This window comes from Mus musculus, chromosome 6 (assembly GCF_000001635.26).
Source record: "Mus musculus strain C57BL/6J chromosome 6, GRCm38.p6 C57BL/6J".
In the NCBI taxonomy this organism is placed as follows: domain Eukaryota; kingdom Metazoa; phylum Chordata; class Mammalia; order Rodentia; family Muridae; genus Mus; species Mus musculus.
Genome location: NC_000072.6, coordinates 129,321,666 through 129,334,761, shown reverse-complemented (window position 1 = coordinate 129,334,761; position 13,096 = coordinate 129,321,666). Strand labels below are relative to the sequence as shown.

The 13,096-nt window shown below is 41.8% G+C and overlaps 1 protein-coding gene across 4 annotated transcripts; it reads left to right on the top strand.

Moving 5' to 3' along the window:
* The first annotated feature begins 2,954 nt into the window (after positions 1-2,954).
* Clec2m (C-type lectin domain family 2, member m) lies at positions 2,955-12,597 on the top strand. Of its 4 annotated transcripts, none has more exons than XM_006506353.4 (5): positions 2,955-3,267; positions 3,728-3,814; positions 7,919-8,106; positions 9,045-9,154; positions 11,477-12,597. In XM_006506353.4, the coding sequence occupies exons 1-5, from the start codon at positions 3,198-3,200 to the stop codon at positions 11,553-11,555; spliced, it is 534 nt and encodes a 177-aa protein (XP_006506416.1). In that variant the 5' UTR covers positions 2,955-3,197; the 3' UTR covers positions 11,556-12,597. The 4 variants fall into 4 exon arrangements, with proteins under 4 accessions (XP_006506416.1, XP_006506417.1, XP_006506418.1 ...); XM_006506354.4 differs by having other exon boundaries at positions 2,956-3,267; positions 9,045-9,138; positions 11,704-12,597; XM_006506355.4 differs by having other exon boundaries at positions 2,956-3,267; positions 9,045-9,138.
* Positions 12,598-13,096: the final 499 nt, after the last annotated feature.

Sequence of the window (13,096 nt, the reverse complement as noted above, 5' to 3'; positions counted from 1 at the left end):
CAGTAGTGTATAATAAGTGGCTATTTAAGGGGCTAACATATTCCAAGATGATTTGCCTCTGGACCTGCAACACTCCAACCTCTCTTCAATCACTGCCAATGCTGCCACTCCTTACAGGTCAAAGGCCCTGATACCTTAGGTCCAGAAACTATAACACTAGCTATGGAAGGGCTCAACACCTGTGGCCTGAGCTATGAAACTAGCAGCTGCTACATGCTGCCACCTGTAGCCATCACCTACTGCTGCTTAGAGTCAAAGAGTTCACTAGCTGTTGAGTGCCCAACTATGGACAACAGATGTGCCAGACAATAAGACTGCATGCCTCTGGATCCTAAGCCCTGGAGCATCTTCACAGGGCTTGGAGCTACCTAAGCCTCTGAGTCCATCAGTCCAGCCTGCAAACCTTTGATACCTAGAATCCCAGAATGAGCAACACAGGAGAAGCTGTTTCTTGACCCCTCTTGATTCAGCATGAACAAAGGGACCTGATCCAGAACAAAAGAAAAAGCATTTCTTTTTGCTCGAGGCGGGCCCTCGTGGGCGTTGGGGGTTTCAGATCATGGCTGGATGGCAGCAGCATAGTTCGGATGTGAGGATTAGGCACTGCTTTATTCACAATAGTGTTACGGTAAAGCAGAGTCACCCACTGCAAAGGCCAAGCAGAAAAGGGAAAGAGGAAAAGACAGAAGTCTGTAGTCCAAGGACACCACCAGCTCCTTCCTCTGCCTCTGATGTATTCCACTGCCTCCCACGAGTGCCACCATGTGGACCTGAGGCGTCAACACAGGCGTTTGAGGTCTAAACCACAGTGTTGAAGGAAGTAACAACCCCAGTAGCCATGTTTCTGCCAAGTACGATTGCTATTAAAAGAAACCTCAGAGCAAAGGAAAAGCACGTGCATCCTTTATACAACAGAACACTCGGTCCAGCTGTAATCGTCTCTGCCCCACGCCAACGCCCCCGAAGCCCCTAGAGATGTGATGGGGAAAAATGCACCAACTGTGAAATTGCCTCTGATGCCAGGACAGTAAAGGGGACGTTGCCAGGCAACAGACTTTACTCCAGACCAAGTTCCAATATTGCCACAAGCCATTGCAGACCCTGTTCAAGCATTATATAACATCATGTACTTTTAATTAATTCACCTCCAAGGAACTGGAATCTAAATATCACACACTCTTAACTATCAAAAACAAGCTGTCTCTAATTGGTGTGTAAAACATTGAAATATTCATTCTGAAATAATTCATTTCAAAATCTGACTGTAGGAAAACACGAGCCAGATGAAAGGAGTATGGCACAAAAGATGAGTGACATAAAGACTTAAAATAATATGTTTAGAGTAATCATGGAACATTTCCTTATTAGATAAAAGAGCAAAACCGTTTAGAAGACATCATTTTACTTTTGAAAGTTATTTATAAGGTTAATATATATTTTTAATTCTCTCCTATTTTCACTTTTCCAACAGAAAATGACAGTTGTGAGATTGCGGTGAAGGAAGACTCACTAGCAGTAACTCTCAGTCGTGCTCACAAAGGACTTGGCATTACAAGCCCTGGATAGGCCAGCCACAGCATGAAGGACCCTGAGCTGTCAGGTTCTTGAGTTCCCTTGACTCAAGATGCCCTTCCATTAGGACACTGTCCCACCTCAGACCTTTGTCATTCCTGAGCCCTCATGACTCCCGATGCCCTTTCACTGGGACACCTTCTCCCTTTAGAGCTTTATTGGTTCCTGGGCTTCTGAGTCCCAGGATACCCTCCCATCCGAGTAGAAACGCTTACCCCCAAAGACCTGCACCTCCCTAGTATTGACATTATGAAAGCATCATGATACCACACCTAGCTTTATTTACTTGGGTTCTGAGGATCAAACTCTGGCCCTCATGTTTCAGAGGTGAGCATTTCACCAAAGGCATGTACCTGCACTGTGCAGGGGCCCTTCTGCTTACCCTTGTGCTTCTGAGGGTTTTCCAGCAACCATCTCTGTGTGGTAAAGGGGCTAAAGAAAGACCCTGATCCTGACCAGACCCCAAGACCAAGGCAAAAAACACAGAATCCCACCAATTCTCAGCTTGCCACAGAAACTCACCAATTGGTGATAATAAAAAAAAAAAATCAATCCCTGCTCCCTCCACCCCACTCCCCAATCTCAGGACTTGAAATCCCACCAAAATCTTGACCTTGGAAAAAACTCTGCTCCACAAGAAACACTGCATAAACCCTGCCTTTGGCTCAGTTCCCTGCTGGAAACAGAGCAGAAGCAGCCACTCTGATGGGTTTCTCCCTTTCTCCCCTGAGTAGCTTTTGGTGAGAAGGTTTTATCACAGCAACAGAAAAGCAAACTTAGACAGTTAACAATCTTCTTATATCAGATTTTACAGATGTGTGGCACCACATATAAAATATGGGCATGCTGATGTTTCTTATGTTTGAATTACAATGGAATTTAAATATTCCTTAATCCGATCTTTCAATTCCCCAATACAAGATGAAGAATGGTTTCAGTGTTTGGGGGAAATTAAAGATAACAAAAAAGTATAATTCCTTCTTCAATTACGGGAATCTGTAGGCATGATTCCAGCTTCTGTAGGAATACATCATTCTGAGCTTCTGCAAAGAGGATAGTACCTGTGTAGGAAACAAACCTTAATTTACCATGAGTTTACTTTGCCAAGTTTCACAATACAATTCACCGGACCGTTGGAAGTAAAGAGAAAGCGATTAAAAGCAAAGTAAAACTGGATGTGGGGCTCAAAGATCAAGAAAGGATAAGTGTGATTTACAGTTAGTTCAAACAACTCTAAAGTTACACGGGCTTTATCAGATAGTTTACACGGGAGACACTATACAAAGACCAGGGAAGGGGAAGTCTTGACTGGATAGCTGAAGGGAGAGGATGCTAATCAGGCTTCCCCATGGCGACCAGCAGCCAATCAGGGCAGCTAGCGAGACACCCGTTGGAGCGTGCTACCGTTAGAGGACAGGGCCAGTGAGATGTCTTGTGGCCCATCATGCAGAACCATCACGCTGGAGTGGTGCTATCTCTCCCATCTATCAATCTTGCTCTAGTCTTGATTCCAAAGAAACTCAGCCCTCCGAGTCTAGAGCTTTGAAGACAACGGATACAACTATCAGTTCTCCTTTCCGCTTAAGAATTTTCTCAATCTCTGTAGTCACTGGAGCACCATTTCTATGCAGACCGACACTTCACCCAGACTACCTCAGACAAGCCATGAACGCAGGCATCACAGGTTAATGTTCGGTAAGGAGATGACTGGGTTTCATTGAAAGCTAAGACTGGTAGCCTCTGCCTGTGAGGCAGAGGTGAACTTTAAGAAAAAGTGGCCATCATCAACAAAGGCTCAAGACTAAAAGTGAAGATGATACACTCCCGCTCCACCCTCCTCACAACAGAAGACATTTTATTAAAACCAAACCAAACCAAACCCACCCACCCGCGCCCCCCCCCCAAAGCCACAAAAGGTGGGGGACTGTGTTTTTGTTCTTCAAGCTTTGCTGGAGAGTGTTTTGCCCAGCTCTTGGAAGTGACAAAGTACTGTACAGACAAAAGCCAAAGTCACACCTGAGTGCCTTTTCCCTTTTCCTAATAGATCAATGGCTGAGTTGTGTATAGGATACAGAGATTATGGCTTTTTTAATGGAGGTTTTGTTTGCTTGTTATTTTTCTCTGGTAGTGACCTGTCTGCTTGCTTTATGTACAGATGCGAAGAAAGTGCTGACCCTTTGGACCCTGCTAGGAGGTGCTGTTGCTGTTCTTCTTTGGGGGTTTTTCAGTTTTCCTAGAAAATGTAAGTGATCAATTTCTACTAAAAACACTTGATAGTGGTATTGGCTATTCAGCCTGACCCCTCCACCTGCTTTACCTCCTAGATTAGTCTATTGATAAATATGTATTACATTTAAACAGAGTACCAGCTGGGATATTTTCCTGAAAAAAAAAATAGATTAGATTTGTTTCTAGAGGACTTGCTATGCATAAATTCATTCTATTTGAAGCAGGAGGAAGGAGGGTTCTGAGTCAGGGTGATCAAATAAAGCTTTATGAAGAGCTGGGTGTATGTGGTCAACGGTAAGATCTTGTAAGGCACCATATTTGTGTCAAAATTGTGTCAGCTATAGTGGTGGTGGGGAGGGGCAAGCAAAGTGGGGTATGCTAAGCTGCATTTGTTAACTCAGGGCCACAGGTGCATGGAACCCTGATTCCAGCTTTACTCTAATAGAAGCAATGGGTGGGAGACGAGCCCACCCACCGTTACCACCACACGGACTCTCCAGACAGTGAAGTGTTCAGGTTCTACTGAAGATCCTATATCCTCTTACTCTGTCATCAGGCTCTCCTCTCTCATAGGCCATTGCTGTTCACACTCCACTGCAGCATCTTCATCAGCAGCACAGTAGATCATAACTTAGTTCATTAGCCCCTACTCTTCCTTTGCATAGTGTTTATGGTTACTGCTTAATTCAGAAACCTTGAAATGTGTTCTTTGCTTATCTTCTCTCTCCCCTCCCTGCCAGTCTGCCTTCCTCCTCTCCATCCATCCTTCCTTTTCTTTCTGGGCTGTCATGTAGTCTAAGCATATGGCCTGCCATTAGATTACATCTCCAGCTCAAAGTACTTGGTTTTTATTGGGTTTGGTTTAGTTTTCCATGAGGACAATTGGTGTTTGGAGCTGGACCCAGGGCCTTGTGTATGCTAAGCTCTACCTTGAAGCAACACCCCAGGACCTGGCCTCTCTAATATTGAATCCACTCTGATCAGGTTTCTGCTTCAGCTTTTCTCATGAAACCTGTAGTCAAATTTAGCAAATTCTCCAGCGTTGCCATCACTCCCTTCATCTTATTTGATGAACCACATTCATTTTTTAAAAAAATATTTTTCTCTTTAAAAATCTCATACTATTATACAATATATTTAGATCGTTTCCATCTCCCCTGTACCATCCGCAATGGCTCCCTCCCAAGTTCTCACCCTTCATTCTGCTGTTGTTAACCCTCTAGCATTTGTAACCATGTCTACAAAGGAGAGTCATTTCCTCCCTCTGCAAGGATCTGCTGTCAGTCCAACAAGGATGGGGCTTGCAAGGGAGGGCCTCCCCATTCATGCTGAAATTTCTACTGGTTTGCTATTGATAAAAGTCTCTTCAAGGCAGGTAGTGGTGGATCTAGCCACAGATCACTGGCCAATCTAGCAAGTATAAATAACTGTGAGCCCTCAGCTTTGAATGAGTCATCTGTACTATCCTTCCCCATCCAAATTCAGAGAACATCAAGGAAGAGTAGAAACTATGTGACCCTGATGCATGAGAAAGAGAGCTGTGAGCTGGTGACCTCAGTAGAACAGGTGGCTACATCAACTCCCTGCAACTGCAGATCTTCAATCTCATTTTATACCTCCTCCTGAAAAGTAATTCCATTTTGGCCTTCAAGCCCATACACTCCAACTGTTTGTCTCCTGCCTACATCACCACTGGCTTTATTTCCTTTGTTCATTTCTTCTTTTCCCTCCACTCTTGCTGGCCTCAGTGTTTGAACATGTCTCTTCATGTATCCAATCTTTGAAGCATTGTTGGACACTCAGTCTTCTGAACTAGTCTTGGACCTTTATCACATAAATATGTCTCCAATCTTGGACACTTCCTTGAATTTAATCATTTTAAACCAATCTAGCCACTTTTATTAACTAATAAATATTTCAAACTAAATCATGGTCATTCTGTGAAATCTGTGTGTGTGTGTGTGTGTGTGTGTGTGTGTGTGTGTGTGTGTGTGTGTTATAGAGAGAGAGAGAGAGAGAGAGAGAGAGAGAGAGAGAGAGAGAGAGAGAGAGAGAGAATGTATCACAGTAGAATCCAGAAGTCAACCTTGGATGTCTTTCTTCTTCAGGAGTCAGGACTCATCCACCTTGTTTTTTGTTTTATTTTTTGAGAAAAGGACCCTCAGTAGTTCCTGTGTTCCAGTGCCTGCCAGGGACCTGCGTTTCCACTGCTGGAATTATAAGAGAGTTTCACCATATCCAACTTTTTCTGTGAATTCTAGAGATTTAGCTTAGGTTGCCACACTTTAATTGCAAATAGTGTATTAACTGAGCTGCAGCCTCAGTGTCTGAACTGCTCAATGGTCTCTCTTCTCTCACATCCTTCATCCGGGATCTTCCTTGTCTCAGGGAACAGTGAGTATATTCTTCCAACTTCAAAGTCAAAAACTTACTTTCTTTTACCTCCTTTTGACTTTCCAAATATAATTAGTAAATTATGCCCATTCTTGCCCTGAGGCAGATGTGAACTCTTTCCATTCTCCCTCCAGTTAACAGGACTGGATCACCTTTTATTCTCTGATGTCTCTCTTCTACCCTTGATCTCTTAAAGCAGTCGCCAGTGGTTTTATTAATGAGAGTTTTGCATTATTTCTACATAATAAAAGTGAATTGAATTTGAATTGGCCACATTTCAAGGTTCAATCATCACATATGGCTAATGGCACCTTTATGTATGGACAGAGTTTATTTTTAACAAGTCAGAAGAATTATCAGATCTGATGGAAATGTCATATAGTTTTGTACTCACCTAGAGCAATATGTAATGAATAGTTAGCCTGTCCTTATTGCACCCAGTCACCCTGGACTTCTGATGACCTGTGCCACTCGGTCCTTCACTTGGTGTGTAGAACATGTGCATCTTCATTGTCTGGTGAGCAATCAAGGCCTCTGCATCATCTGTTTGGCAGGAAAAAAAAATTCTTACCTTGGAGGCAGACGTACCTCCGTAGTCTGCCTTTCTTCAAGTCTTTACGAGGCATCGCCTTTGTCTAACTTTACCCTGAATGTTGTCCTGCTATCCAGCAGTCATCCTATCCCTTGACCTGAGTGCACTTCTTGAGAAACTGTATAGTTTCAGGCATGCAACTTTCATAAAAGCAAGTCTTTCCACATTATATTTATTTTTCTATCTCAAGAGCTACCAAAGCACAAATCTCTGCCACAGGGTAATTGGTTAACTTGGGAGTGGTTGGATGTATAAATGAAAGAAGAAATAAACTAGTAGATGAATGATAAAATTGGATTTCTGATAGCCTGGATTTTGACCAACTATTTGACTTTGATAGTCGTTTATTTGAACCTAATATTTGGGGTAATTAGGGACATGGTATTTGTCAAGCAATTTCAGTGACATGAATATTTGGGGGGTATATAGAACCTTATTGCTAGTTAATGCTTCCAATTGAACAGTCTCCCCTTCATAAGCTTAAGCAGGAGCAAGACCTTGTAAGTCTGTCTATATGTCTGTCTATTTGTTTTTCCAGGAATGGGAGAAAGTGCCTTAAACACTGTTTCTTTTGGGGTTATTCATAAATAACTTCATCTATCTAGGGCTGTGAGCTTAATAGGAAATGTTAAAATTTTAGTGCTTTCCCCTTTTTTAACAAAGGACAAAGAAATAGCTTCAACTTTTGAGGAAATGCTGTTTCTGAGAAACAATTGAATATTGGTTAGGTCACTGGGAGAGAGCAATTTTTTGATATTACAGCTATAGAGGATTCATTTGGAGGAAAACGTCTCAAGTGGCATATACAATTATAAGAGAAGTAAAAGAATAAGGAAATAAATTCCACTATTCTAACAGTATGAGAGAAATAGTCAGAGAGTGTTATGTTTCTAGAAATTGGTCACTACAGTTTTAAATTCCACATAGATCTTAATTCTCCAGTGCTTCTTTCACTCTTGCTGTCCACATTCGTTGGCCTTTCATCATGGACTTGATGGCTAAAGTCCAATGACTGAAACGTGATGTGAATGTAAAATGCATTTTTATCAGTGTGACATACAGAGGAATCTTTCACAGTAAAAGTCAGACTCGTTTCTCTCGCAGTGTCTTCATGCTTTATGTTTATTTTAGTTACAGTTACAAGAACAGCCAGAAACAAGACATGTGACGACGAGGTAAAGCTGTGCCCTAAAGACTGGAACAAACTACGTCAGAACTGCTTCTCTCGTATCCAACATAAAAACTCGTGGCTTACTGCCAACGACACCTGCGAACTCCATGATGCAACTCTGGCTGTGTTCATCGACAAAACTGAAGTGGTTAGATTTCCTACTTAGCATGCTGAATAGTTAAAGCTCAAGTCTTTTGCCTTTGGCGAACTTGGAGCTCAGAGGGGAAGACAGAAATGTAGAAGTAGTGATAGAAAATTCATACAAATCATAGCATTTTCTCACTTCTCCAAGGTAGATTGGAGACAAGCTCACATGTCCCTGAAATGATGGCATTTGAGCAAAGAAATAAAGCAGGTAAGGCAGGCAGTCTAGGGAACACCTAAGGGATGAAGAGTTTTGGGGAAATAAATCAGCTAGAAAAGAGGTTTAGGGTGGGTAAATTCTTGGAACAGTCAAGGAACCAAAAATATAGCCAATCACTCTGCTTAAAGCTGAGAAGTGAGAAAGAGTGTAACCACAAGGGTCTGGCAAGCCATTACAGAAACCTGAGTTTTCTGCTTCAGGCAGAAGAGGGAGCTGTTTCAGCATTAAGGACAAAAGTGCTATGTTCTAACATCAGTCAGTTTTAAAAAGAAATTATTTACTATCCTGATTGCAGCTTCCCCTCCTCTCTTCTCCTCCCAGTTCCTTCTTCTCACCTCCCCATTTCCTCTCCTATCTTCCTCCCTTTCTTCTCCAAAAAGGGGAGGCCGCCAATGGGTATCAACCAGCCTTGCCATAACAAGTTGCAGTAAGACTAGAAGCATCTTCTCCTCTTGAGGCTAAACAAGGGCAGCCCAGTAGAAGGAAAGAAAGGGTCCCAAAGTCAGGCAATGTAGCCAGAGACACCCTCTGCTCTTTCTCTGAGTTTTTACAAAATCATTTTCTTTGCTGTAGCAAATATAAAGACAGGGAGTTGGGTACTCAGCCCACCCTATAGGAACTGTGGTAAGAGCATGATAGAGTCAGACAAGGGCAGTCACTTTTCATGGACTGAGAATAAGACCACCAGGTGATGTCCCTAATAGCATTCTGTTTTGTCACAGGAAATTTTGATGAATCAAATACAGGAGATGAAAACATATTGGATTGGACTGCACAGACAAAATTTATTAGGAATCTGGGTTTGGACAAATGGAAGTAAATACAACAATTTGTAAGCCTTCATATTTATTTAATGTTAGTCATAAATTGTGGTCAAAATTCTACCTCTATAAACAGATATATCTATTGTTTCTTTAAGTACATTTCTTAAATAGACCCTCCAACAGAAGCTGAAAAGAAGATACTGACAAACTGGTGTCTAGAGACAGTATGCCCTCGAGCTCCAGTGTTTGTTTCTATGTGTTTAAGTGGGTTGCACACTGTCTTCCTTTTATTCTAGACTTGATCTAAGTCTAGGCAGTTTACTGTTTAGCTCTTGCCTGAGTAAAACTGTCTGTGTACATGGTGTGTGTGTGTATGTGTGTGTGTGTGTGTGTGTGTGTTTCCTTTCATTTCTTATTGGTAAGGAGTGAGGATCTGAAGATATATATCTTGCAAGTCATTGTGTTTTTTCAACCTAAATTTGATGTAAATACAATAATCATGGAATCTCCTTTCAGTTGAGAAACTTCTTCTGCAGAGGTATGATATATTAATACCATGGAGTGAGCACCTGCCACAGAGAAGACATTCAGTATGTGGAAGTTTGTGGTTCCTCTGTGAAAAACACAATCTCCTAAGTCTTCAAATCACTCTGAAGTTGGGGGCATGGATTTTAAATATTTCCAGAACATCTAAGGATACAATTAATTCTTTACGCTTGGGAAAGCAGAGAAGTTCTGAAATTTTAAGTAAAAAGAAATCAAACCTCTCTCTTCCCAATTTATTCTCACCCATATTGCTAGTCCACTTTTGGGTAAGGAATATATATACATATACATATATACATATATATTCCTTACCCAATATTACCAATAATTGTAGTATTCCACTTTGAAAATATATGACACAAGATAAACTTTGAATACAAAACATAATACCTATGGTGTCTCTTGAAAGAAAATATTGACAGCTTAAGATGTTATGCATCCCACTAGGAAAGAAGAAGAAGAAGAAAAACTGGAAGGTAAAGCTATGACCTGGTGAAAGTTGCTATGTTAGTTTGCTAGGGTCACCCCAATAAATGACACAGACCAAGCAGCATAAACAACAGATCGGGTGTCTGAAAGTCCATAGCCAAGGTGACATTGGGGTCTATTTCCTCTGACCTCTCTCCTTGTCATGTAGGTTCCTGCCATCTCACTTCAACTTCCTATGGCTCAGCCTGTGTACATACTAGTGCCTCAGTTGTTTCTTCTTAAAAGAGCATCAATGGTTCCTGGGGTGAGGGCCTTACCTAGGGATACAAAGGGCCCTGGCTTTACTCCCAACATGGCAAAGGAAAAGCAGTCAGATTATATGAGATTAGTGTTCACCCAATCGACATTATTTTAAGCCAGATAGGAAATCTAAATTCAAAGCATTAAAATTTTTTTAAAAAGTCATCTTATTTAGTAGGTCCTTCTAAAACTTTATTTTTAAATCCAATTACTTTCTGCACCATCAAGGAGTAGGGCTTCCTCATATGGAACTCCTATAGCAGTTAGTGGAAACACAGGCACACTGGGCATGTGTTGGCATAGAAGTGCAACACCTCTCCATCTACATGTTCCACGTGTGGACTCAACCATGCCCAAGTGAAAGCCTTTCAGAGAGTAAACTGATTGTGCCTCTATTGAACATGTCTGGCTTATGTTCTTTTTATTGTAGCCTGACAATACGGCATCACTGCTATTTATCTAACATGGACATGATTCTACATAAACTACTTAAGAGATAATCTGAAGTGTGTGACAGGAGCTATGCAAGCACTGCCTTGCTTTCTGTGTACCTGAGTATCTGTGGCTGGTAGTCCCTCCAACTACTTCCTTAAGGACACTGAAGAGTTGACTATACACGCATATTTTAGGAAAGAATAAGACTAAAATTTGAGGGTCTCTTAGAAATCAGCAAAGGGTACACCAGTGGTAACCTTCCTCCCCTCCCTGCCCCCACAAGTAAGGGACTGAAGGCATTTTGATAACACTATACTCAGAACTTCACCAAGACTCGCAGCATTCCATGTTTGTATATGTGACCTATGGTAGGAACTTAGAAAATTTTTGCTGTCAACTCTGCATAGTGCTTTGTGTACACCCTGACACTCTGCCAAGGAAATAAAACCTATCTCACACTAGAGTTGGTTACAGAGTGACCAACTGAATTCATACGTGAAAGTTATGACAGACCTGTATTGAAAAGCATGAAAATATGTTCCAGGAAACGCCAGTTATACTCTCCCCTGTACCTCCTCTAAATGTTTTAATCATTGACTTACTGATTTTCATTACCAACATACACAGAGGAATTTCATCCCTCTGTGAATGGTTATGGTGTTTTCTTTCTTCCTTTCTAGGAGCATAGAGTCCCAGGCCATGCTGCTTTTTAGAGGAGTGGAGTCACACAGCACCTCCCTATCTGTGTCTGGAGGTTAAATGTTGATGGCTAGCAAAAGAACAGCAAGAGTTTGCATGGGTTCCTCTCCACAGAGCACATTTGAATCGTGATCACCAAAGTTTAGATTCATTCACTATACAAGGCTGCGCTGGGTCTCATAAAAGTCATCCCTTTGTTTTCTTCCAGGCATGAGATCCAAGATCATGGTCAGTGTGCCTTCGTGCATCAAAAGGGCATAGACAGTACCAGTTGTGAGGATCAAAAAGAATTTATTTGTACCAGAGAAGGCCAGTGCCCTTGAAGATTTCTTCCATCCAAAGGAACACGAAGAGCAGTGTCTCGTTTTGTCTGTGATGTGTATTCCTTTCCATCGACATCACTTTAAGTCTAATTTGACTGACAAACATGTACATGAATGTTATCTTCATTGAAATAGTGACTACAAAGCCTAACAATTAAACCAAGCTTGGCGTGGTACTGCTGCATCATCGAGGTTGGTGCATTTGAAGCTATGGCCATGAAGGGCCTTGCTCAGAAGTGATCCATCTCAGTGGAGCACACGAGAGGGCATAAAGAATAAAGAGGAAAATCCCTCTGCTTGTCCAAAATTCAGTGACATCTTCCAGAAGAAAAACAAGAGCTGCAGGACAGGGTGAGCACAAAAAATGCTTTGTTTGCCCTCAAATAATACATGATTCACGTTGAACTGTGAAGGAAGGCAAAAGGGGAGAAACTATTGTGACTGAAGTCCCAGTGTCACCAGTGAGGGCCAGGCAACTCGCCACAGGTCTCTGCCAAACTGAAAGACTTGAGGTAACCTGGATTTGCTGTTGCCATAGTTGCTGAAAGAGTAAAGGACACAAATTTCGTGATGAGTCGGTATGAACAGAACGTGAGCACCCGGAAGTAGAGAGGAACATGAAGAAAAGAAGCTTTGTGACCTTGAAGAATCCATGGAGGTTAGCCTAAATTCCAAAAGCTGTTTCACTCAGATTCTGGATAACACCAAAATGATCTTGAAGAAAGGGAGGTATAGACATTAACGCTGGTCATCATTAAAATAAAAATCTCTTCAACTACCACAGGTCTTTTGTCTTATGTGATCTTAGCATTTACATTTTATATGTGTGTGCAAGCATGGAGGGGTACAGGCTGTAAACAAGAAAGTGGGCTATGGGGAGAGGAGATGAAGAGTTCTGAAGGAAGAAGAAAACGTAATAGACTCCATGTGACTTAAAACCAGGAGACCCTAAAACCTATGTTGCTCTAGGTATTCCAAGATAACTTGCTACTGTTCATCTTCAAAGGGAGGGAAGGATCTCGCAGCATTTAGACAACTTAGTGGCTTAAAGAGTTGTGATGCCCTGGGTTTGTATTGTGGAAGTTGAAATAGAAACAAACCTGGGAAACACAGAAGCTGGTTGAGGTCAAGGTGGGAAACTCTACTAGAGCAGTTTCCTCTGGGGATTCTTGTCTCCTCCATTCATTCTCAGTCAGGAATTCCTCTGTGACAGTTGCTCAATTTCCTTAATCCTAGTGTGCTATCATCTATTAATAATTATAATGGGAGGGTTGGTGG

Bases quoted from the DNA above. Each gene is read 5' to 3' on its own strand.
- Clec2m (NM_199034.4), top strand. From the start codon at position 3,198: ATGCAGACCGACACTTCACCCAGACTACCTCAGACAAGCCATGAACGC. The intron at 3,815-7,918 runs GTAAGTGATCAA...TGTTTATTTTAG, and splicing joins TTTCAGTTTTCCTAGAAAAT to TTACAGTTACAAGAACAGCC. The intron at 9,155-11,703 runs GTAAGCCTTCAT...GTTTTCTTCCAG, and splicing joins GGAAGTAAATACAACAATTT to GCATGAGATCCAAGATCATG.